This window comes from Trichogramma pretiosum, unplaced genomic scaffold, assembly GCF_000599845.2.
Source record: "Trichogramma pretiosum strain Unisexual culture from Peru unplaced genomic scaffold, Tpre_2.0 scaffold32, whole genome shotgun sequence".
Classification (NCBI taxonomy): Eukaryota; Metazoa; Arthropoda; class Insecta; order Hymenoptera; family Trichogrammatidae; genus Trichogramma; species Trichogramma pretiosum.
This window is the reverse complement of record NW_019641641.1, coordinates 1,654,361-1,679,096: the sequence shown is the minus strand read 5'-3', so window position 1 is coordinate 1,679,096 and position 24,736 is coordinate 1,654,361. Positions and strand designations below refer to the sequence as shown.

Sequence of the window (24,736 nt, the reverse complement as noted above, 5' to 3'; positions counted from 1 at the left end):
CCTGCCAAGTCCTTTGACCCGCACTGCGTACTTATGCGCCGCACATATCGATGTCGATAAGTAGATTCGTATAAATGTGCGCAAAACTTGTATCGGCATGTGCGCGCGGCGTTAGCCTCTGGCGACGCTCGCGCTTATATCGTCGGCACATGCATGCAGCAGCTCTAAGTGCAACGGAAGACTCCCTAGGATACTCTTATTTTCCAGGTGTTCGCGCGAATACGCTCTACACGTTGGCTCTTTTCCCTTTTCCTCCCGCTTACCTCTCTCTCCGTCTCTCTGGGCTCTCTACAATACGCATTATACTTTTCAGTTAGTTTCACACTCTTTCTCTCTCTCTTCCTTTCCCTGTACGCGTGATAAAAGCTCTCGCACAATCGGAAAATAGAAAATGGCAAAAAGAGCCTGAAAAAACATATACGTATATATACGTATGCGCACGTCGTGCATATTGTACGCGTATGCTTTTATTTTAAGTCACTTTTTTCGAGAGCATTCGGGGCGATGTTCAATATATACAGCCACGTACCAGAATCATCTATTCCATTTATATTTATATGCATGTGCAGCGACGAAATAGAATGATGGTTATGGTATTTTATGTTTCACAAAAGCCCAATACGATATAGTTCAGTTGTGCGTACGGAGCTATTCAAAGTTCTTACTCGATGAAACGAATGGACAGTTCAACGGCAGGACTTGATACATCAATGTAATTACCTTTAATCTTTGTTTCAAGTCGAAGTAAATTGTAATAGTTCTACAGCTTTTCATTTACAATTCAAAAAAGTTGGGTACATTCCAAAAGGACCACCAGTTATACTATATGTTCCTGTGGCACCCGTCTGACTGCACATTGTAATGTACTACTTACATTCACCACCGCGCGTACGCATTACAGACAATTATTGTTTCAACAACATATTTAATTACTGCAGCCGTATAAATGAGGTGCATAATACGATACATGTATTCAAGTTTGAGCCGCGGTGGAAAATTCTATACATTATATTTTGAATATGATAGAGTGTGTGCGGATCATTATTATTCGGCTATACGAGTGGTTGCATACGGCAAAGCTCTTAAAATATCTATGACTGTATACACACTTGTCGTCGTCGTGACTCGCGCGTTCCACTCACGTATTTTCTATCCGAAATTTCGAGAGGCTAGCCGTGCGCGAGCCTCTGTTTCTCTCTCTCTCTCTCCCTCTCTTTCCCACCCCCCGAGGCACGCATGCTCGACGTACTACTCCAGTTGGAGGTTATCAAAGCACCTCTGGCAGCACTGCACGGAATGATTATACTTGTCGAGCGTAAGCGTGGCTCATCGCTGGGAATCAATCGAATTTCAATTATTTGCCCTTTGCGAACGTTAAATCAAAGTCCTCGTCATCGAGATATCAGTAGCAACGCGGGGCCGCCTATATATATGTGTGTGTGTGCCCGCGTTATACGTGCAAGGCACCAGGCTGACCCCCGTGCACCTCGGTGCATTACGCGTACATATAACTATATATTCAATATAAATGCACACGCATACGCACGGCTCGGGACAAATAGCGCAGTTATCGCTAAGTATGCATAAACGTTCTCTGCAGCCCGTATATATACATTGACGTACACTCAGGATTTTCAGATGACACTTCAATTATCAGTCAGCGATATACACATTAATCAGCTCATCGAACCTGCACCGAGCAATGGCAGTATAGCGAGCATCAGTTGCAGTAGCAGCAGCAGCAGAGAGAGACTGCCACTATATATACTGTATCTCGAAATGCGTTTCCATTTTCTACCTACGAGTGTCACATAAGCGACAATCAATAGTGAAAAAGCTAAATTACCGATCGCGCAGCGAATTCGCTATACCGAATAATAGGAATAAACTTGCTATTGATGTTGCGCCGCCTCTATGTGGGACGCACGCACGATCGGCTATCTCTCTCTCTCTCTCTCTCTTTCGGTCTGTTTGTATGCGGGACATGTACGCATGGATTAAATCGAAAATTTGGCCGTTAAAATAGATTATTATTTACCGCGCGGGTCAGGTTCAGAGAGCCATTGTCTTGGCATTAATTTGCATAAAGAGGCCATGTAGCCGCACAGTTAGCGCTTTGTACGGCCGCTGGCTGGACGATGAAAAATGAAGCCTCGGTAAAAGAGTCGTAGAAACGTATGCGCGTCGCGAGACAGGATTTCGGGGGGGACAGTGGATAGGGTCACCCGACGGCAGCGGTGGCGACGGCGAAACTGGGCTATGTTTGTATACCGTACAACGAGGCAAAGTTCAAGTGCTGGGCGAGAAAGAGAGAGACAGAGAGAAAAGCAAGAATGTACTATGTGTCTTGCGTCTGGCCAAAGACAATCTTATTAATTGCACTAGGTGAAGAGGAGGTGAGCACTTTCGCTAATGAGGACATTACGTTCCATCTGCCTCATCTGCCCCTCTCGGCCCCTTGCCCCCTTCTTGCCCCCTTTGCCGCTTTCTCTATCTCTTGCTAAACTGAATCGCTCTGATTGAAAGCACAAACGGCCAGCTAGCGCTATATCTACGAAACGCCACCGCAAGGACTGCTTTATCTATTACTTCATCCTCTTACGTCGCTGTGTACTGCAACGCTATATCTCTTTCTCTCTCTTGCTCTCTCTCTCTCTTTCTCTACGGTCTACATCTCGTCGTTCTGTCCCTTCGCTCACACCGCAGCTTAAAATCTACATTTTACTCAAGCTCAAATGACAGAACTTCATTTTTGCTAAAAAGCTCTTTTGCGCCTTGGGTACGAGAGAACACGCCTCACGATTGCGACAAAAAAGCGAAAAAATAAAATAAAATTAAACTCGCTGCCACTACTTTTTAAACTGAAGGCACTCATTTGCGATTAACGCGAGGCAGTCGAGCTTGCAAACTTCGTGTACTAATGAATTTCAATCGGAACTTCAAATACTTGTCGTATATAATATACGTTTGCCAGTCAATTTGTAATATAGTTTTGGGAAGAAGGAATCGAGAGTTCCGATACGCCTAGGAGCGATATTGAGTTCGTGATTGAATGATAATACAACGATAACACATTCGCATAGAAACTATAGTATATATGGTTGATTCTCTGTGCAATTGAATAGTCGAAAATTCTTTTTTCTACTTGCGTGAAAAAACAATTTTGATATCACACGTACCCTTTAATTTCATTGAAAATAGGACAGTTTAAAACCCTTTTAGAGGCCCAAAGTTTGTGTTTTTCCGAAATTTAGGGTCATTGTTAATTTTAAAAAAATTTGCAACTCAGCCATAATTGGCTTTGGGAACAAAGTACTAGAGAACTTTTTTGTCGGAAATTGTTTAACGTTTTAGAAAAAAATACTCCAAAAGAGTCTAAGCACTTTATGAGCTTGATAAAGAGAAACATACAAGTTAAAGTCTAATCGAGTTTAATTTGGACTTTCATCATCCAAAAATTTACAAAGCTTCTTTAGAATGTCAACAGATACTCCCTCAAAATTTTTTAATGGTCATTCGAGTCAAAAGGCTAAGAAAAATACGGGAGTATCGAACAACGCGCAAAAAACGTTTAAAAAAGACTATTTTCTGCTATTTCGGGCTTTTCCATTTCCGAGGAGGAGATGCTGTTTATTTCGAGAGCATCGTTTAACTCAAAAAAGTTTATGCAAGTCAAGGAACTCGTTACTATGATACCGAGGTAAAATTTTCGAATTCGCAGAAACCCAAGGAGGGCAAATGCCAATAAATATTTACTGTGGAGGCGGAGCAGAGGTGAAGAGATTGGATTTTGTGACAATTATTCGATTTGAACGAAACATGACAGGTAAAATGAACAAATATTTAAAAAATGTTACCACTCTAAAAACAAAGGAGAGGTGAAAGTAGTTTTTTCCTGGCGGCTATATGATAGTATAGATGCATGGATGCAATGGCAATAGTTGCTCTGTTGACTGGCAACATCAAAGCTTTTGCCGGCATATTTCATTAATATACATGGTGGATGCGTGCGTATATGGATTAGCTAGCAACAGCCTCGTAATGTAGTTCGTCAAATATCAGTGCGCCTGCTCCGTACTTCACTCAATTAAGCAATCAATTTTCGAATGTTGATATTGCTCTCGATTTTGGTACAGCTTCATGACAATAGCAAACTATCGCACCGTTACGTTTTCTTCGAAGTCGCCTAACTCTCTCTCTCTCTCTCTCTCTCTCTCTCTCTCTGGCAAGTAAAAAAGACGCGAGGATGAAATTTGTCATGCTCAGAGTTTGTGAGTCCTAATTTCCATCGACGAGTGCGCGACCGGCAGCGCTAGCAGCAGCAGCAGAAACAGAAGCTCAATTCTTTCCCATTTTCATGGAAATCGTAAATCGCGCTCAGCTGGGCACTCTAGGCAGCAACGGAGCAGCGAAAGCAGAGATAAAGAGTCTCTTTGGGGTGGCGTAGTAGCCGCGTAATTAAAAGGCTGCTGCATGCGCATTTGAAACGAGTCCAGTTGTAAACTCACGCACACGAGCCTGCTCGAATGTACGTATAGCAGCAGCACGCGGCCATTTTCGCGCCGCCGGCCTATATGCTCCTTTTCTTGGTTAACGGCTAAAAAGCAGAAAGTAAAAACAACAACAACAGCAGCAGCAAGCTCAGAGTCGACATCGCCCTGTACAATGGTTATTGTTTGTTACCGGCGCGGGCTCGAGAGCTTCAGCGTTAACTAGCCTAATAAAATAAGCAAACGGCTATTTTTGCCCCATCTCCTTCCGAAGAGCTGCTCGCGTCGAGCCTCCAGCTCTCCTACCGCTCGATTATGGCCGTGTAGTATGTTTTTTCGCGTTATTCCGAGTTGGGCGTTTCCTTTTGAATTAACGATGAAAAAAGAGCTATATTGAAGTTGTGATTCGCAATTAAGAGGAGCGCGTGCGTGCGTGTGTCTGGCTATAATATGCGCCCGCTCTCTTTCTCTGCGGACGCACGGGTGCTGCTGCTCGCCTGCACCACCACACCGTCGCAGCCACTGTACGCAGTGCACGCGCGTTATTTTCTTTTTTCTCTCTTTTACTTTTTCTGTTTATATATGATACACGTACAGTGCGGCGCGTATACATGAGCTTGGACGCTGGAAAATGGAAAAAGATCGGGGCCACGCAATAGCAGCAGCGTACGCAGCGAGAGCTAGAGGAAAAGTGAGCGTTGCTAACCGTTCGGAAACAACAAGTTTCGAGGGCTTTTTATTGTCAGCTGCCGTACGGCAAGCTTCGGCAAAAAGTACAAATGTTTGTTTTCATTGTTTTGAATGAACGTATGCATTTCAATGATGATGTAGCTCTCTCTCTCTCTCTCTTTCTCTCTCCTTCTTCACAACTATATATGTATCGCAGTACAGTATTTTACCCAGAGCTCTCTATAGTATCGTAGGGATCGAGGTGTGCTGTATACATATATGAGCAGCCGCGCCACGGCTGGTATAAAGCTTGTTTTTATTTTGTGTGATTTTATATGTGCAGATATATAAATTTTATTTTCACGTTATAGCGTTTCTCGTCTCGCTGTTCTTTTTCCGAGCTGCTTCCAGTGCGGATTGGTCAGCTCGCTTATACTGAAAAAACAGCCAATGAGCGGCATTTAAAATTCAGCTCCGTCCTAGCTCGTGCTCGTTCAGCAGCGGCCGGGGTAATAATCCAGATTTCGAAATCGATGTAATTCAATCGTTGCTCCGCTAATATACAGACATAAAATTTAGACATAAAAATAAAATGAAAGCTCCGTTGTTATTATACCTCGGACGTTAAGCTTAGGGCAAACTGCCTAGGCACACTTAGAAGCTGTACTTCGGTACAGATACTGCGAAACTGGCAGTGCGGAATTATTCGGAAAAATGGGAGGCGTTTATCGAGCTAATTGTTATAGTTCGACGCCGGTGCAGCGATACGCTCGAGTGAAAGAATTTCGTTTTATGTCGATAGGACTAGTCAAACTTGCAAAACGGCAGCAAATTAAGCCGGGGAGAATCATTGGGGTATTCGCAATTTAGGCAGTGACTACGAACGATAACGAGCTAATTTGGCGAATTATAGTTTTTACAAGCAGAGCCCTTGTGCATAATTAGATTCTGACTGAATTCACGAAAGAAAATTAAATAATTTGTTTCATTCGATCGGTGAAAAAAGTCGTGAATAATGATGAAATTGAGAAAGGAAATATTCATCATTTCAGTCGCAGTTTATCAAACGATGTCATTTTAATATTCAAATCAAAACAAAACAGAGCATGGCAATGATTTAAATGCGCGAAGAAAAATGACGTTATGCAAAAACGCGCGGGAACGATGAAGAAGAATATAATATAACAGCCAAGTAGAAGATCGACAAGGTGACAAGAGCCCCGTATACGTGTATAATAAGAGATTGGCGGCGCAGTCAATGTTTATAAACCGAATATTATTGAGATATATACTTATATACGTTCCAGTGTGGGTGTATGTGTGTATCATGAAAACATGGCGAAGCATTTGACAGTGAGCGATGAGGCTGGAGCTACTGTGCCGCCCGTATACACCTGCCTTGGGAGTCGATTTTCTATTAAACGCCGATTTATTTATGGAATATTCAATGACGGAAGCAATAGAAGCTCGGCGCGCTCGCTGGATCGTGGAAAATTCAAATAAGGCTAAGCGCAACAGCGTGAGCAGCTCCGCGGCAACGGGAGGAGGAGCATTTTTCGCACCTTCCAAACGTGCCCCGTCAAAGTCCTCCTTCGCATTATCAGCGCGCAGAGAGATACTCTCGCTATATTCATAGAGGTACTTTGCAGATTTGGCACACCTCGGCATTGTAGTAGATGTGTCGCGGATCGAGGTGTTTTTAAATTGAAATTTCTGATGATCCTCTCCGTCAAGCGGCGCCGCGTTTATTTATTCAGCTGGAGCGTACGCGGGTCTTGTAATTCCGATCGAATGAAAACATAGAGGCGCGCGCAGGTATGCAGCGCTTGTTTTGCGTGGCGTGCAAAACGAGAGATAATCCTGGGGGCATTATTGGTCAATAGGCCATCGTTTTGGTCATGTTCGTGCAGCACTAGCCTCGTGTCTCCGCGGCTCGAAACGTCCATTCTGACTACGTGAAAAGCGTCGAAAAGCAGCAGCATCGGTAAAGTGGCGACGCGACGGCGTGATCAGCGACGACGACTGCAATAAAGCTTTATCCAAATTCGCTGCGCTCGCGCGCGAGCGACGTCGAAAGCTCGGGCTGCGGAAGGCGTTACATGTCTATTCCTAATTCCTCTGTTTGCGTATGCAAACGAAGCCACGGGGACTCTAACTGTATAGCGCCCAGAGGGGGGAGCTCCGAAAGATCTCGCGTGCGCGCGCGGGCAAAGCCAGCGAGTTTCTCTCCCTCTATATCTGCGTTTATACGCATCCATCTGTGCACGTGTGTGGGGGTGTTGTTTCGATGTAACGTACGTGTGAGCTTTCGTTGTGTCTGTATATATATTTGAGTGTCTACGGGTGCCTATATTTGCTCTTCTTGTCCGTTGTGAGTATCTGCGGGATGCATGCATTACCGCACCTCTAAATGTGCTGCCTGCCTGCCTGCCTGCTGTATCTATATGTATATCGTATGTGCGCTGCTCTGCTAAAGATGTCCTCTGTACTTGTATTCATACGTGGATCTGCATATATGTGCCTGTGTGCGGGTGGGTTTGTAACTACATCTGCATGCGCATCGCTTATATACGTATATTTCAGACAGCCATCGATAAATTTGCTCTAATAGTGAGTTGAATTTCACCGAGTATGAATTACCCCATTGATCACAGATTTCATCTGGTCGATCTGCCCGAATAATTTCTGCCCCGGCTATTTACGTAACAAACTTGAAGTTTAATTGATATTCATTGCGTTATATGAGTTGAGCGCGCAGGCATGAACAGCTCTTGCATGCAGTCGATGCTCTAACTCGATGACAAAGGTATCATGGTGGGGATCAAGTTACTCGATCAATGTTGATAAATAAATGAGACTGGCGTTTAGAGAATAGCCAAGTTCGCGTTGGAAAATATTTAGAAGCAAAAAAAAAAAAAAGATAACTGAAATGAGCCTCTGCTCGACCATGAAATTGCTGTTTTCTTCAAACGCCAAGTATCTATCGTCACGCACGTATAGTTGCGCGTGATCAAGACGAGCGTGTGGATGGCCTGTCGTGAATATTACATGACTCTCGTAGTTGTCTGCACGTAGATCGACTCATTTATATTTTGAATAAAGCAATTACGACACTATTTCGTGCCAGCTCTAGATTTACATTTTTTCATTTTTTATTTACAAAGAAATTTTAAAAAAATTGACTAAATCCGTGGATCTCGTGGTCAATCGCGAAATTTTACGCATATCATAGGGCTAACGCGTGCGTTACGTGATTGCGAAACGCACGCGCAAAAGTAGCAACTAGAAGCGACGAAAAGAGAAAAGTTTTGCACTTGGCATTGTTGTGTATTGAAATTAAAGCAATACATTATAAAGCGCAGGAGCGGAGGAGCTTGATATTATTCAACTTTTTGTTTCGTGTGCCTGGGTTACTTTCACAGCGCGAGAGAATATAAGGCAAGATGGATAGACGCGAGCCGCGCGTTGGAAGAACGAGGAAGCCCAACAGCCGAGTCTTAAGATTACACGGAATTTTCAGTCTCTTTCATAATATAGAAAAAAAAGAAAGAGTGTTAAAAAAGTTTTCCACCCCACACACCCCGTGTGATAGTGTCTTTTCTAACGCCGCTCGCGCGGCCGCGTATAGCGCCAAGGATCTTTTTAATTATCGGCTGAGAAAACCATTGAGCCTTTAATTGCCTTTCCCCGAGTTCACTGAAAGCATGTCGTTCAGCAGCACCTTTTACCCATAGTTCGCGAGTCATACGACTGTTGCTGCTTGTTTTTTTTTTGTTTTTTATTCTTTTATTTACAGCGTGGGAAGAGGGCCACGAGAATGAACGACTCGTGGATCGTTAATTCCGCCAACCACCTCTCCTAGCGGCATAGTAACTTTTTCAAAAATTCATAATATCGGACATTATACGTTGAAGGATGAAATAAAATTACACTCAAAGGTTGTTTTAATCGAAAAAACTTTTGCCGTCAAAATTAATTTTGAAGGAAAAATTCATTGCTCGATTCGATTCGTTTTTTGTTCTAAAATGAGCAATGTCGAGTACGTATGTAATAATAGAAATATGAAAATGGAATTTAAAAAATTTCAACGAAATATTCCAACCCCAGATATGGACGCAATAAGTGTACAGACATTTTTATTAAACGTACTATCGTACGTTTTTGTAGTTTTAAATTTAAATTTCAGATGTGACAGCATACTATTTTTTACCCAATTTCGTATCTTAAAATATCGCAAACATTTTTCACTTTTGTCCGTTCGCCGTACTTAAATAAAGTAATGTATATTAATGAATTAAATGCATCAATTTCTTTCTCAATTTTAATCGATGCTGATTTACGTTTAAAATTCCAAACAGAACTGTAGCTCGAATACCGACGAGAATATAAGTACACAAACAATAAGCTCTTTAGCGTCGGTGTCACGCGAAACGATAGGAAAATTATCATTCGAGCCTCGTTGCATTTATCAAGACTTTATGGCTTATAGCGAATGGAAATAAAAGTGCGCGGGTGGGGTTAATGTCCCAAAGTCGCGCGCGCGCATATACGGCGCATCAAGAACCGCCCGGAATGTGCCGACAATGAGCCATATATCGCCCATAATTTCAGTGACGAATTAACTATATATATACTCATCATACATATTTCCAGATACACGCGGATTTAAAATAGACGTACGCGAGAGGCAGTGGCGGCGGCGGCGGCGGCTGAGCACACGCAGGCATGCGCGCATGTTATATCAAGCAGCGCGACTAATATTCTCGCACAAATATTTACGGAAGAATTTTAATTAATACCTCGGTGCCATGCAGAGAGAAGAGCAGTTGGTTAAAGGGTAGTAGTGGTAGCAGTAGTAGCGCCTGCGCCGCGAGCAAAAAATTCACCGCACCACACTGGCGCGCACAAGCGGCCTTCTCACTCTCTCTCTTTCTCTCTCTCTTCTATAAACGAAATAAGTAAAACCACAAGAGAGAAGTGCAGCGGATATGCTACACTACGTTTATACGGCGTGCTTATAATGTTTCTTCTTTTCGCAAAAATAAAACTGCGTGCAGTTGCGAGAAGAAATTGCGGCGCGTAGATTAATCGTTTGGGTAAAATAAGCCATTAATATCGATTGTTGTCCCTTTCTATTTATTTGTTTAAGGTAATATTTGTGGAAAAATATCGCGGAAAAAAATAAAGCACACGGGCAAAGCAGAAAAATTGCGCATTATATTTCTAGAAATACATCAGAGGCAAGCTGGGCTGCATGATTGCTGCGATTGAAAAACAAAACCTATGATAACTTGCAGTTCAAACAAAGCTTTATGATATATATATTTACAAATGTACGAGATGAGAATTTCGTTCTCAATCTCGAAGAGACTTGCTCACCCAAGAGAAAATCGACAGAAAAATATCGAGTCACGGTAAATAACATTGAAGAAAACAGAGAAATACATGTATATAGTGTATACGGCGAGCGGGGGAGGAAGAGAAATGGCGAACATCGTGCTGAAAAATCCGTAGCCGTTGCGAGTTCTTCAATCAACAAATTAAAAGTAAATAAATATAAACGAGGGGCATTGAACTTTTTTTATCGTTCTGCAATTTTTCTTCGACGGTAAGCAAATGTTTTAATGTATAGTATACGAGCATCAGGGGGTGCGGTCATATCTTTTGGGGGCAAAAATGAACGGCCGGTGACGGCGCTTTACGATTTATCATAAGTTTACCTTTATTCCGAGAGTTGGTGCCAACATTCCATAATCATGGAGAGTAGGAAGCATAACGGGGGGAAGATTAGCCATCATCATCTTGCCTTCTTCTTGCCTTTCGGAGATTTGCACCTTGGTTACTTTGCTATCCAGATTTTAAATAAAAGCAATTATTAAGCACTTGACCTACCTGTAACAAAAAGAAACAAATAACACTTTAATTTTTCATTGAATTATGTCATAATAATAATGTTGCATATGGAATGCAATGAATAGAGTAAAAAAAAAGAAGTACGCAAACGCGACGTAACATGTATAACCAAGTTTGCTTTGAACTCTTTTCAAGTTTCCACGACGCTCAATTATAGAGCGAACTAATTTTATGAAATTAATCCATTAAGATTTTAGAGGTATTACGTGACTCGGCGCGCTCTACTCGTACAATATGTACAGATATACAAGAGCGTAGGACTAGGTATAAGCGCACAAAGGTGGTTTGGCAAAGGCAGGTGCACAAGTGAAAGTGCAAGAGTACGTGTGGACAGACAAGAGCGAAAGAGAGAGGAAATAGGGAAGATCCTTGGGTCTTACTTCGGGATTTGTTCACTAAACCGTTCGGGGATTGGTACACACATTCACGTTTTCCCTCTGTCTCGCTCTTTCTCCATCTTTCTCTCTCTCTCGCTCTAATACGAGTGGGGTTTGATGCTTGCTTTAGTTATTATACCTAATTTTGCTATTTAACTTTTCGTTCCATGTAGAAAATATTAGAGTAGATAGAGATTAAGATTTGAAAGATTAAAGGTACGGGGGAAATTGGGTTGAGATCACAGATTAGCTTTTATCAAGTGCAGACAAAGGAACCCGAGCTTTTATATTCTGTCTTCTTTAATATGGTATTCAATGCAGCGCCTATAACTGCATGAGGAGCATGTAAAATCGTTATTTTTTGCTTTGGCGGAGTTTAAAGAAAACAAATATTGAAAGTTTTTTGGAACGAAAAATGTGTAAGCGCAAAATGTAGAATCAATCAAGAATTCATAATAAAATTTACAAATCATATTATGGAAGTACAACAAACTTTTTGAAAAAATCAGAAAAATTTTGGTTAGGTCATAACGAAACGTTTATAATGCTCCGTAACAAAGCTTGAGCATGGTAAAGAAACGTTAATTCGATTAAATTCGATCATTTTTACGCTTGATTTTTATATAATAGCGTGAGGTATTAACGAGTGAGATGATATTATCAAGGATTTACTTTGAGATTAAAGAGTCTCACGAGGATTCCGCGTGTGTCAATTGTAAGGAAAACGAATTAAACGATCTCCATTTAGTTTGTTTTGCAGGCACGTTCAACGCAACTGTTCCAAACCTCGATATTTGAAACCTACAGATAAGCATCTCAAGCTTGTAAAGAGATAGAACCATTCACTTATTAACTTTATTCAAAATTGAGTTTATATTCTTTTCAGCGTCTTGAATGTTTAAAAAACAAAATTAGTTCTGTCTGACTGTCTGAATTTCCGTCTCATTCGAATATTTTGAGCAGCAATAGATGTTCAAAATAAATGGTACGCCCATATAGGCGGTCACGATTTGTCATAATGTTGAAAAATGACTCATCGTTTTATTTTGCAATCAATTAAAACTCTACTAGCATTTTTATTTTGATCGTCGACAAAAAACCAGCCGAAAAAAAGGAACAAGGGTAAAAAAGGCAACATGTCAGCGTTCAATTCACTCGCCCATCGGCTAGGGTATGTATATTACGAGGCAGTACTACACACAGACCGCACACAACCTGTCGAATCAAAGCGCAAAACGTGCTAAAAACGAGTAGAAAAATGTAATTAATTTCATACACCCGAGGGCGTTAACCTCAGAAAAAAATGAGTCCATTCGCCCGCGCGCACAGTGGAAGAAAGGAAGAGACAGACAGAGACAGAAATGAGCATGTGACAGCGGGAATTCACCGAGAGAGAACGGAGATGACGCGTGTTTTTCAATTACTCGAGGATAGCCGAAGCTTGAAAATGTTCCGGGCTGAGGGCAATTTGCATTTTAAGCCAATATTCGACGACCGAGAGAGGGAGAGAGAGAGAAAGAACGAGCGAGCTGGTGCTGGAGCTGCGGGGCCGACTCTGCGTACATGCGGTATATATATAGTGCCCGCAGCACAGCGCATCGTGTTTGCCATGGCTTTTTGGCAATGCCGCCGCCGCCACTGTCGCCGTGCCAGGCCACGATTTGCTTCGTTTTACGCCAAACGGACCTGTTGCCAATAGATTGCACCTCTGCTACGACTATAGATCGACAGTGAATCAATGACGAATTCGTCAGAGGTCTCGCACTGCTTTTTTTCTTCTTTTTTTTTTTTATTCCGATTTTATTTTTTTTTCACGGTTTCTACTCCACTGGTCTCTGCGTATATATTTTCATATATAGATGAATCCCACCGCTGATTGCCCAACTGTGCCACGCTACCCACCAATGCAACGCTAACCCAACGGCGACAAGTTGACTTAGCGTACGAATTCAATATTAGCCAAGTGATTGTCCTGCGTTATTCAAAGTCCAATCGAAAAATAAAAATAAAAATCTATGAAATACTCGATTAAATGTTTGTTGTTTTTTTTTCGTTGCTACTCCGCAGTAGCATCAACCTCGAAATTTTAGTTATATAGCGGTGTCAAAAAGGAGCGCGGAAGCATACTAAAGGAAGCATTTGCCGAGTTAGTTCATATTTATGGGGTTGTACCGTGACGTTACTAGTCCCCAGACTACTTTCTCTCTCTCTCTCTCTCTCTCTCTGTAAGTACGAACACACACGTTTTTTCGAGCTCCTGATTTTTGTGCTTTTTCTGCTGTTTTTCGCCCACGGGCGCTTCTTCTTCCAGATATTTCTTGCGCGCTAATCATCGCAAGGTCGTGGCCGCAAGCTTGAAGCTTGTCCACCCTTGCACTTTGAGAAAACCGGAAAAGTCTGCTCGGAATTCTTCATTGGAGGTTAGTAAAATTGGCCATCTTTTTCGTCTCATCATTGTCCGGCCCGGCCAAGAAGCGCAAAACGGTGCCATTCTCTCACTTTCTGCGCACGGAGCCGCGCCATCTCTTGCTTGCCTGCGCACTGAGCCGAAGTTCAGGGGAAAGAAGGAGCCAAACTGATTGATCAACTACCAGTGCTCTTTGACGCCGAATATCATTGGCGAATTAACGTGTGTGCAGTGTCCTAGTGCGTGCGAGTGAGCCTACTGCGTGTTCTATCTGCCTTACGACTGCAACAGCAGATCAAAGCATGGCTCCACATAAAGACAGCACTCCACCGGCTTGGCTTACGGAATTCGCTGCTAGTATGCATGCCGGTTTTGATAAAATGGAGGCCCGTTTAGCTGAGATTAACGTGAGGCTGGACCAATTCACGCAGACTCAGCTCGAGCACAAGGCCGCTATATTGAAAAATGCTCGCACTGTTGCACAGTTGGACGAGCGAGTGTCCAGTGAACTGAAAGAGCTTACTCAACGACAAAACGAGAGCAGCGAAATGCTGTCCGAGCTAAAAGAGAGGATGACAGTACTCGGTTCTACTGCACGCGACGCAGATGTGCCACCCACTTGTTCAACACCTACAGTCGACTCGTGTGAGGTCCGTGTGACTGGGATTCCTGCGCCTGTTTCTGCCGACATAACCACCGCTGAGAGCATACTCAAAGCACTGCAGCTTGAACGCCTCACCCCTCACGTAATCTCTGTGCGCCCGTGGACTGCTGGACGAGCAGATCCATCACACGCCTCATCTGCCTCGACTACCGCTGGAGTGAGCCCAAATGCCCGTGGTGAGAAAGCAATGGTCATCCGCCTTGCGTCGGCGATAGCGCGCGAGACTTTTCTCGCTGCTGCACCAAGTCTCCGGAGTATGAGGGCATCAAACATCTTTGCACTACACGAGAGTACTTCCAGCCACCTCAACTTGTCACCACTACTTCCATCTGCGCAGTACCGACTTCTCCAGAAATGTTGGGCCATTAGGAAGGAGAAGCGTATCCCGAATCCCGTGATCCGTGATATGCGCATATACATGCGTCGTTCACGAGATGCTCAACTCACTGCAATTAGTTCAGAAGCTGACCTGATGCGATTCAACTCACTGCTTTCTTCTACAACGGCTTCCAACTCATCAGCGAACCTCAGGCCGAATGCTACTGCCTCTGTGTCTTGAGGACCTGCTTTCTCTCTAACTGTCTTGAAATCATCCCTCTTCTACCATCCTCATCAACATCACAACTTTGCTCAAAAACATGTTCATCCCTCGAAGCTCACTCTAACTACACAACCTTTCTCGAATTATAACAGCAACCAAATCCTTTTTCTCAGCCTCACTCATACTCAATTCTTTTTCCTCTTTTTACTCTACTCACATAGCTTATCGACCCTTCCCTAGCATTTCATTTCCCAGCAGTTCATTTCCCCAGCACTCATTAGCACGCTTCCATCTCGACACATAGAGAGAACAGCCACTTCTAATGATACGTCTTTTATAGATCAACTAAACCTTGTAAACTCTAATTTTATAATGAATGTATAATTCATGCTATGTTTATGCTCCAATATTCTTGTATACTACAGTAATGACGAAAAATGTATATGTAATTATTATTATTATAATAATTTGTACAAGCCAATGCGCCTTACGGTGTTTACACCTAGGCGGAATAAATTTTATTTCAATCAATCTCTCTCTCGCCTCTTGCCCACCTTCTCACTTCCATGCACGAAGCTGACTTTGTCCTTCCTTCCTCCCTACTTTATACGCGCCAATTACAGATGATATATTAATGTCCAATAAGTATGCATGGAGCATTGTTATTGTTATCAAGTTTCTAATGCAAGGCGTATAATTTGTGATTAGTATTACTTTACGCCCCAAGTTGCGCTTGATTGCCGTAAATGAATCTGGACGCGGTTTATTAAGTTTCAAGCTACGACTTACATTTACAACAAATCCAATAATCCGTCATAGAATTCATAAGTTTTGTACGATTATCATGTTCCGATTCGATGATGTACACGGACATAATTTTAATTTGATGCATGCCCCCACGAATGTGTAGAGATGCGCATAGAAGAATAGTGTAAATATTACATAACCTTGCAAGCTCTCACTACCTAGCGCGAAATATTCCTTAATTAGCTTCTTTTATTATTCCGTCTGCTTCGGAAACGCAAATGTTCCCCGGTCAAGTAGTTTTTTTTTGTGAGAAATATAGTACGCCGTTTTCCAATATTTCAGTTTATATTTGCGAATACAGCAGCAGATGGAGCTTTCGCGAGCAGCGTGGAAAATTTACAAACGATCCTTGTGCCATGACAGCTGGAGCACTCGACGCGCGCGATGGCATTTCGTATGCTCTATTTACGCGCTTTTGAAAATGAAAGTAATGCAATTTTGTTTATACATGTGCACATAACGTGTATGTTAGTATGTGTGTCTGTGAATGTGAGTGCGTATACGAGCTCGTGCACTGTAATCTCGTGTATATACAGCGCAAGCTTGGGTATACCAGGGTCGCAATAAGAAAGCAATTTAAGGTTCAAGTGGCGTGCGTGCAGCAGCAGCAGCAGCAGCAGAAGGCATCAGGTAGGAAATGTGCTTTGTGAAATCACGTCGATGCATGTATAGCGAGCTCTCATATAAAATTCGGTAAGAAAAGTGCGCTAGTATAGGCTGGCGCGCATGTAAAGCTCAAACATATTGCGCAGGTTGTTTTCTTGAGTAATTAGATGTCTTCTTAGCTTTCTCACGCTATCCCGTTTGCTCTCTCTCTCCCTCTCTTTCTCTCTCTCTCTCTCTCTCTCTCTCTCTTTCTCTATCTCTCATTCTCTTGCTCATTTAATTAATTAAGTTAGCATTTATTTAGAAGTGCGCACTCGCTTGCGTGGCGCATATACAATCCGTTTCTCGTAGAGATTCGCCAACGCAGCACAAACTTCAAGCTTCAAATGAGTGTGTGTGTGAGCGCGCGTATTACGTTTATATAAATACGCGCTACCATACACGCCAGCCAGGATATAATTATATACACACTCTGACACGCGCAGCACACGTAAACAGACTTATAAAACAGAAACAGATCAAAGGATAATGTAAGGCCAACACGACGTTAGCTTTGTGTACAAAACATCGAGTACCCATTATTAACTTTATGATGTTTCAAAGAGAGGTGAGTATAAGAGCTCAAGAGTGAGAGAGAGAAAGAGGAATCGCAGCAACAGCAACTCGGAGCTTGCAGCAACAGCCCAAGTTCTTGCGGTAAAATTTTGAAGCTTGCTCGCGTGTACTTTTTATACTTATGTATATATGCTTTGATTCTATCCTATAGCGTAGTGCTACTCTATATCCATTACAAAGGACTTGCATCGTAGCCCCTGGCGCGGTATATAGCTGCGCCTGTACCGTTGCTGCTGCTGCTGCTGCTTCGAAACTGTATAGCTTGAGCGCGCACTCAAGTGCCACGTACCCGCGCGCACCACTGAAAGGAGGACAAATGAAAAGTTGAGGAATCGATGAATCGCCCTCAGGGATCGAGCAACAAGCGCAAAGAAAGATCCTCCTTGTCCTCCGCCTCCTCCCTGCCAGCTCCTTGTGCCACTACTAACACACCCGTGCCACCGCAAACCTATACATTCGATATGCTACATATTGAAAATAATCTTGGACGAGTAGGACGAGAAAATATTATTAAACATTATTTTGTCAAAATGCAAGACTTTTCAGACTCATGAATTTTCAAATATACACGCCGTGAGCTGGGTTATTTTAAATTTCCTTTGAAGCAAAATGAAACGAAAAAAGCGCGCGGTTTTTTTAAAACCTACCTTCCGACAAAAACATTGCAAAAAGCTAAGCATTCGTTTACCAAAAATTTCCCTCGACAAGCTGGAAAATTCAAAGGCATATATTTTAATTGGACGAACGATTTCGGTTCAAAAAGGCAAAAACGTTTGCAAAAAAAAAAACACACAAAGTCGACGTGTTCCGTTTATTTTGGAGCAAAGGAGCTTCTGCGGTCAAATGCAGACGAGATTTATTCGAATTATTTTATATATTCAGAGCAATAGAAAATTTCAACGAGCTCGAAAAAAGGAGCTTCGAGACGATGATTTTAAGTGGTTTATTATTGGTCGCGATGACGTACAAACAGCGGCGTAACAAACATGGGAGCTTGCACGCTGTGGCCGAGTCGTACAGTCACATGAGGTGCGTGGCCGCAGTTGGAGCAGCAACATCATTTAAACGAGAGCTTGCGATCGCTGTCGCTCCGTATCAAGATGTATTATATACGAATCTATCGCTTACTCCACGGTGCAGTGACGGCGACACGTTAATAAAGACCAGCAACGCCGGGCGTTCAAACGAAATTTAATATCGGCAGGCGCGCACCAGTGTATATGTAGACATTTTGCTAGGTGAGGGCTTAATTGCCTCCACCAGCGATTCTGCAAGCTCTACAAGCTTCGAGCCCGCATCGTCGCCTCCTGCCTTTCCTTACCCCTTCTCACCCCCCATTCGCCCCACATTCCGCTCTTTCTCCCGCAACTTTTCGTGATATCTTTCTCGCAGCCTATGGGTATTCTTCTCTATATACCTCTTCTCTCTCTCCTCTCTCTCTCTCTCTCTCTTTTGCTTTGACCAGGATAAGGTTGCACGCGTATAACTCATCAGAGCTGGCGCTTCTCATCCTTTAGCGAGTTTGAGAGAAGCTCTATTTTGTGCGCGCATCCTCGAAACATAATTAAAATTTTCTAATTAAGAATTTCGATAAGGGAGTGAGCGAGGAGAAGCGAGAACAAGCTCGCCAGTAGCAACAGCAGCAGCAGCGGCGGCATGAGCCTCAGTTAGCCAAGTCAAGCTCGGCTTTTGTATTATGCTTATGTAGTTGAACCTCGAAAAGAAAGAAAGGGGGTGGGGGAGGGGGTGGGCATGAAGGAATGCAGCCTTCGTGCGCCTCGGTGCGCGCACTTGCATTCCACTTATGTGTGTGCGTGCGCGCGTACAAATATATATCACCTGGAGCTTTTTCTCTGCGCGTGCTCTCTCTCTCTCTCTCTTTCAGTACCGAGGGTTACTCAAAGATTTTTTCTTGAAGAGCGCAAGATCCGCTTTATTTAGCTTTTTATCGAAATAAAGGCCTTGAAAAAAATTTTTTTTCTTCTCAAGCTCAACTACGCCGGCTAGGTTTCTATTTTATGTCTTTACAGTAACGGTAAAAAGTACCCGAGGTATATACTTTACTTTGTATATACCTTTTTGCCTTCATCTTAGACAGACATTTTCACAGTAGCTGGAGTTTATTAAAAGAGTGATAAACCCGGCGTGCGCGCGAGCAGCAGCAGCAGCAGCTCAAAGTGCTATGTCCGTATACGACGAAACAGATGTAAATGGAGCACTCGCAGTAAAAAATAATTCTTTTGCCAGCTCTTATATAGCTTATAATAATCTGCTCGGGCTATAATTAATATCTATTAATATAGTCTAAAACCTTTTAAAACGCGCGTGGCAAGCTATCCGGCCAGGCCACACGATACCTTAAGATGTTTTGCTTATACCGCTACGTATTAGCAGCAGTATTAGTAGTAGTAGTAGTAGTCGTAGTAGTAGTAGCAGTAGTAGTACTAGTAGTAGTTGTAGCAGTAGTAGTAGCAGTAGTAGTAGTAGTAGTAGTAGCAAGAGCTCGCGAGTACTGCTATACACAGTGTATTATGTGCTAGACCGTATCATCTTAACGAAATTTCCGCAACATTATACATCATCAACGTAGGGAGCTTTCAAGACGCGTATATATACATATGCATGCTGCTGCTGGCGCCGTAGGTACCACCGATGTTGCCGCCGCTGCTCGTTGCCTTAGAGCTAGATACAGGCGAATGCGCTTGGCTATAAATTTCGACTATTCGTTTATATATGTATATTCCAAAACAGCCACAAATAAACACGGCGTTTATACGAAATCGACAGATCCGAAATAGCCGGCAGCTTGTTACAGTTATAAGCACCCGCGTTGTACAACAGCAGCAGCAGCAGCATCTCCAGGGAGTTTTAGTTACACTGGAGCAAGCTCTTGATGAAACTATACATATGTATTTATACACATAATGCATATACATACACGCTCGTACACGTGCACATCGTGCACATGTATATAATACGTACATACCTATACCTATCCATACGCGCATAAAATGCCCGAAGGTACCCTGCTCTAGACGTGAAGCTTTGGCTTTTATGCTGCCTTTTTTTTCGTGAAAACATTTCATAGTGAATTAATCAGAACGAGTCTACGGTTGAAATGCCATTCGCAAACATTTCTTTCAGAGGGTACTATAATTTCAACATCATCCGCGAGTAAATTCACAATTAATTTATATAAAGCGCTCAAACGATCGTCCTAATTCTGCGCCCTGACTTTTGATACGTTATGATATTATGGAAAAAAAAATTTTTTTTTTCATTCAAATTGATATGGCAAAGATTATACGTGCCTGAGAATAAGCTTTACTTTTTAAATGGTAAAAACTCGATTGAATACGAAAAAAAAAGTTCAATTTTACGTACTTGGGTTCTTGTAAAAAGATTATAAAATTCGGCACGCAGCGCAAGAGGTCGCAAGTTCTTGTCAGTAAATAAACAGATGGGCATTAAACTTGCACGCAACATCGGGTGCAGAGAGGTATAAGACAGGTGGATCGGCTCGCGAGTTATTATTAACTTGGCGCGAATAATTCGAGAGTTGCATTCATATTCATTCAGCTCATACCAACGGACGAACGAATGAGTGAGTGGTAGATATAAGGAGCAGCGCGAGCAGAAGCATGTGGCGTGTATCACGCGCGCGCTCACCTCCTCTTATCGTTTAAGAATACGACGAGCTAGACAATGGCCCAGTTAAGCCCCCGATGCTTTGCGGATTAACGCACTCTGTGCGTGTATCCGCGCAGCGTGTGAATCGCGCGTAAGCAAGGGAGCTAGCCCAGAGAGGTGTAGCGCATCTCCTCAGCGGAATATTTGAAATTCTCTATATAGCGGCCGAACAAGTGGCAGACATGTAGCTGCACATGCACACATATTTACATCACTCGCTACATAGCTCGGCAGCCGTCTATATGCAATTTCCCCGACTAACCTCATCTCCTTCGTCTCGTATACCTACTGCCTCGTATAACTAAGTGCGCGCCCGCACCACACACAGACTACATCTCCATGTGTATAATACATGTATACGCAGGCCGCACGAGTGAACTACTATTCTCCGGCCCCGTGGACGTACTCGCACACGCGCCCACTTGAAGCAGCGACGGCAGCGGCAAACCATGCAACGGTCGACGTGTATCTGGCAAGATTTCACTCTCTCGCGCGCGCCAACTGCTAAGACGATGCTGCGCTACGTATACTACTTACTGCACGTGCTGCGCTGCCAGTACACTTGATGGCCCGATGAATTCCAGCATCTCATCCAACTGCAGCTCTTCTCACGCTTCTCTAAACCGAAAATGTTTTCATTGCTCAAGTGCCATGTAAATGATCGCTGCGTCGAGTGGGAATTATCAGACATTTTTTTCCACGCAAAATCATTTGTAAGATTTAGTTCACGAGGTAAGGTTTGGTTTTTCGACGCTGAAATTACGCTTGGAAAAATTGCACATTCAGATGTTTACTTGAAGTGTTGTTAGACATTCAGGTTATATCCTAAGCAAAATCTTGGTCTGACGCGTAAAAATTTTATACAAGTTTTCTTTTCGGCACGCGGGCGCGAGCAAGAGCGTTACACACAGAATGGAATTGTTAAGAGGACAGTTTTTGATAAATCCGAGGGAAGAAGCTGTCATAGCGAACGAAATTTCACGGAATTCCGAATACATTGGATTATATTTTTCAGCCTCCTGGTGTCCTCCGTGTCAGACATTTCTGCCGCTCTTAAAAAAAGCATACAATGAGCTTGTAGAGCGAGTCAAGTTTCAGGTTATATTCGTGCCCTCGGATTCTGATAATTCACGCATGTCACGATTTTTCGCTGAAAATCATGGCCCTTGGTAAATGGCTGCTTTGCAAAAATATTTTATTTTATTCACAAATCCAAAATGAAACAATGTCGATTTTTTGTACGAGTTAAGGTATGCTGTTCCAGTAGGACCTCTTACTGCTATGTTACGCAAAAAATTTCAAATCTATTCGATACCTGCATTGATCATTATTGACAGTAAAGATAAAATAATCTCTAAAACGGGCGTAGAAGACTTAGAACATGGTAAAGATATCGTGTCAGCGTGGTTCTCAAAAAGAAGTTTTCACTCAAGTTGAAAATAAATTTTTCGTACGTCTGTAATCCAGACCAATTATTGTCAGACGAAATTTCGTGGTTATAGATGCGAAACTTATGGGAGTTACTTATAGATTAACCCAGTCTAAACAATTTAAAAAAAACCATGCGCCTATAAAGATTTTTCGGTCATATAATATTGTGATTTCGTTAAGTTAAATACGTGTAAAAAAAGTGTTTTTATCAGAAACGTATTTTAAAAACATGATATTGCATGTAACGCAATATTCTATTTTTATTAAAAAAATATTTGATTTGTAAAATGATCCTTATTTAAAATGAATTGTTATTGCATCGTTCATTAGATTTTATACTTTGAGAACGTGCTTCAAAAACAGCAGCTAGATTCGAAAGAACCAACAATAGCTTTTGTTATAAAAATCAATATTCCAATCAGTATCATAGCTTGATATTTCTGAAGTATAATTATTACCATGCTATTTTGACTTTTTGCTCGATAAAACAGATGCCGATTGAAAAGTTTCAGACCCCGATGTAAGTATGAAAAAGTTAACGTCGCAAACGTGTATAGGACATAATCTTTTCACATTTAGCCTGACGGGCAGGCTTACGAAATATGAGAAAAAGCTCGGTAGCGTGACGATTAATTTATTTGCACGGGTAGCCAACACTAATAACGGGCCAAGCATCGGACGATGACAATAACGATAACAATTGAGCCTCTTGAAAAAAATGTTTTTGTTCTGGCCTCGTTATCTCACTGTTCGCCATCCCGTTTCAAGAAAGCTCCAACAGCAGAAGCAGCAGCTTTTGAAGTTACAGTCCCCTAGGGCTTTTCTCGCCCTTGATTCCAGCTATCATTACCGAAGCCCCGCGTCTGATGACTAATTGTTTTTCTGCATTGTACTCTCGCTATAGCAAACTTCGTCACATAGTCCGTCTTGCTGCTTTTCCCTAAAATTCGAAGTTAACGAATGTCGTATATATCGATGCAATTCCCTTTCTCCTCCACTACGAGAAACGGTTCAGCAAATCTTCTCGATGAATATAAAAAAAATGTTTGCTTTATACACATGTAAGCCTTTAAACGTGGATTACTCGCGCGCACCACCTTGTTTAATGATTAAATAATTTTTTCTGCTGTTGTACATTGTTAAACTCAAACCCGCATTGGACAATTCGTTTAATCTGCAGCTATGCACTAGTAGTCTTGTCGCGCGCACGTTATCTGACACAGGCTTTTCAACGCTATTAAAACTCGCACGCGCGTATATAGTTTTCCCATTTTAAGCCACGCCCGCGCGCTGATTTCCAGCAATTGCTACTTTCAGAGAAAGAGAGAGAGAGAGAATTAACGCGCAATGAGAATGTACAAGTGCCTTTTCGATTAACAGCTGCTCACTGGCTCTTGATGTGATGAGGATGATGCGGATAACAATTTTCACCGATTACATGTTTTCTCTAATTTTGAGGGCCTTTCTTCACTGGCTTAAGATTATTAGGAGTGAATTCATATGAAGGTAATCAGAGCTAGGAAAGGAAAAAAGACTCAAATTTGACCGTTCGTGAGGGCTTATTGTGTTTACCCTGTTTTCGATTAAATTACTACATATTCATTCACTCGTGCGAATTCTGATATTATAATATTTCGGACAGAGAATTACTCGTTAGTGCATTTATGTTAATTAATTCAAATCGCTGTTTATATAGAATAACATACTTGAAGCATTATCATTTATTCAAACTACGGTAAATGATAATTAATTATTTCAAGTAAATTCACTTGTGTGGATGTATTATATATCGAATCATGCATAAATATGTAAAACATTTACAGAAGCGAGTGAAAGTTGAAGCATATTGGTCAGAAATTTTGGAACTTATTTTTTCACATTATAAACGTGATTATTCTAATATTTTAAAATTAACAATTAATATACGTTTAGAAGCATAGCCTTCCTTTCGACAATAATTTTGACATTAACTGTGTCAACATTAATTTAGACATCATCGATCCTATTATTAAGGGAGTAGTTGTGTATGTATATGCGATATATATTACCTGCAGCTATTGTTAATTAACATAAGTGAATGAGCATGCAGGTATATGCGAGATAGATTGAGAGAGAGAGAACGTACGCTAGCATACTCGTTATATGCTCATGCGTCCATGTCTATCTTTAGCCTGACGCATTTCCCTGCGATGTTTTCTGGAGGCTTTAGGTGCACCACTAGATCTACCAGACCTTCCTCCTCTTCCCCTCTCGCATGCGCCCCCACTACTACCGCGCAGAGTCGTTAAACTAGTTAGAAACTCCCCACGGGCAAATTCTCGTTGATAAAATTTAAATAAAGCACGAGCTTTTCACAAACTTATTACCGACTTACTATACTACTTTTACTTCTTCCTTTGGCTTTGCCCCCCTTTGAATAAAATGTTGATTTACAAGTATATAAAGTCCATAATTATCATGCGATTGGATGAAATTTGATAAATACGTAGCACACGCAGCGGCTGCGATTGCATTTTTTTCTTTGCA

The 24,736-nt window shown here is 42.1% G+C and overlaps 1 protein-coding gene across 2 annotated transcripts in view; it reads right to left on the bottom strand.

The window, feature by feature from the left end:
* The window catches only part of LOC106652595 (polypyrimidine tract-binding protein 1), a 208,385-nt gene that overhangs the window by 135,452 nt on the left and 48,197 nt on the right, over nucleotides 1-24,736 (bottom strand). For both annotated transcript variants that reach the window (XM_014371641.2, XM_014371643.2), the window contains exon 2: nucleotides 10,880-11,051. In XM_014371641.2, coding sequence (XP_014227127.1) covers nucleotides 10,880-10,960 — 81 coding nt within the window. In that variant the 5' untranslated portion in view covers nucleotides 10,961-11,051. The remainder of the gene's footprint in view (nucleotides 1-10,879; nucleotides 11,052-24,736) is intronic.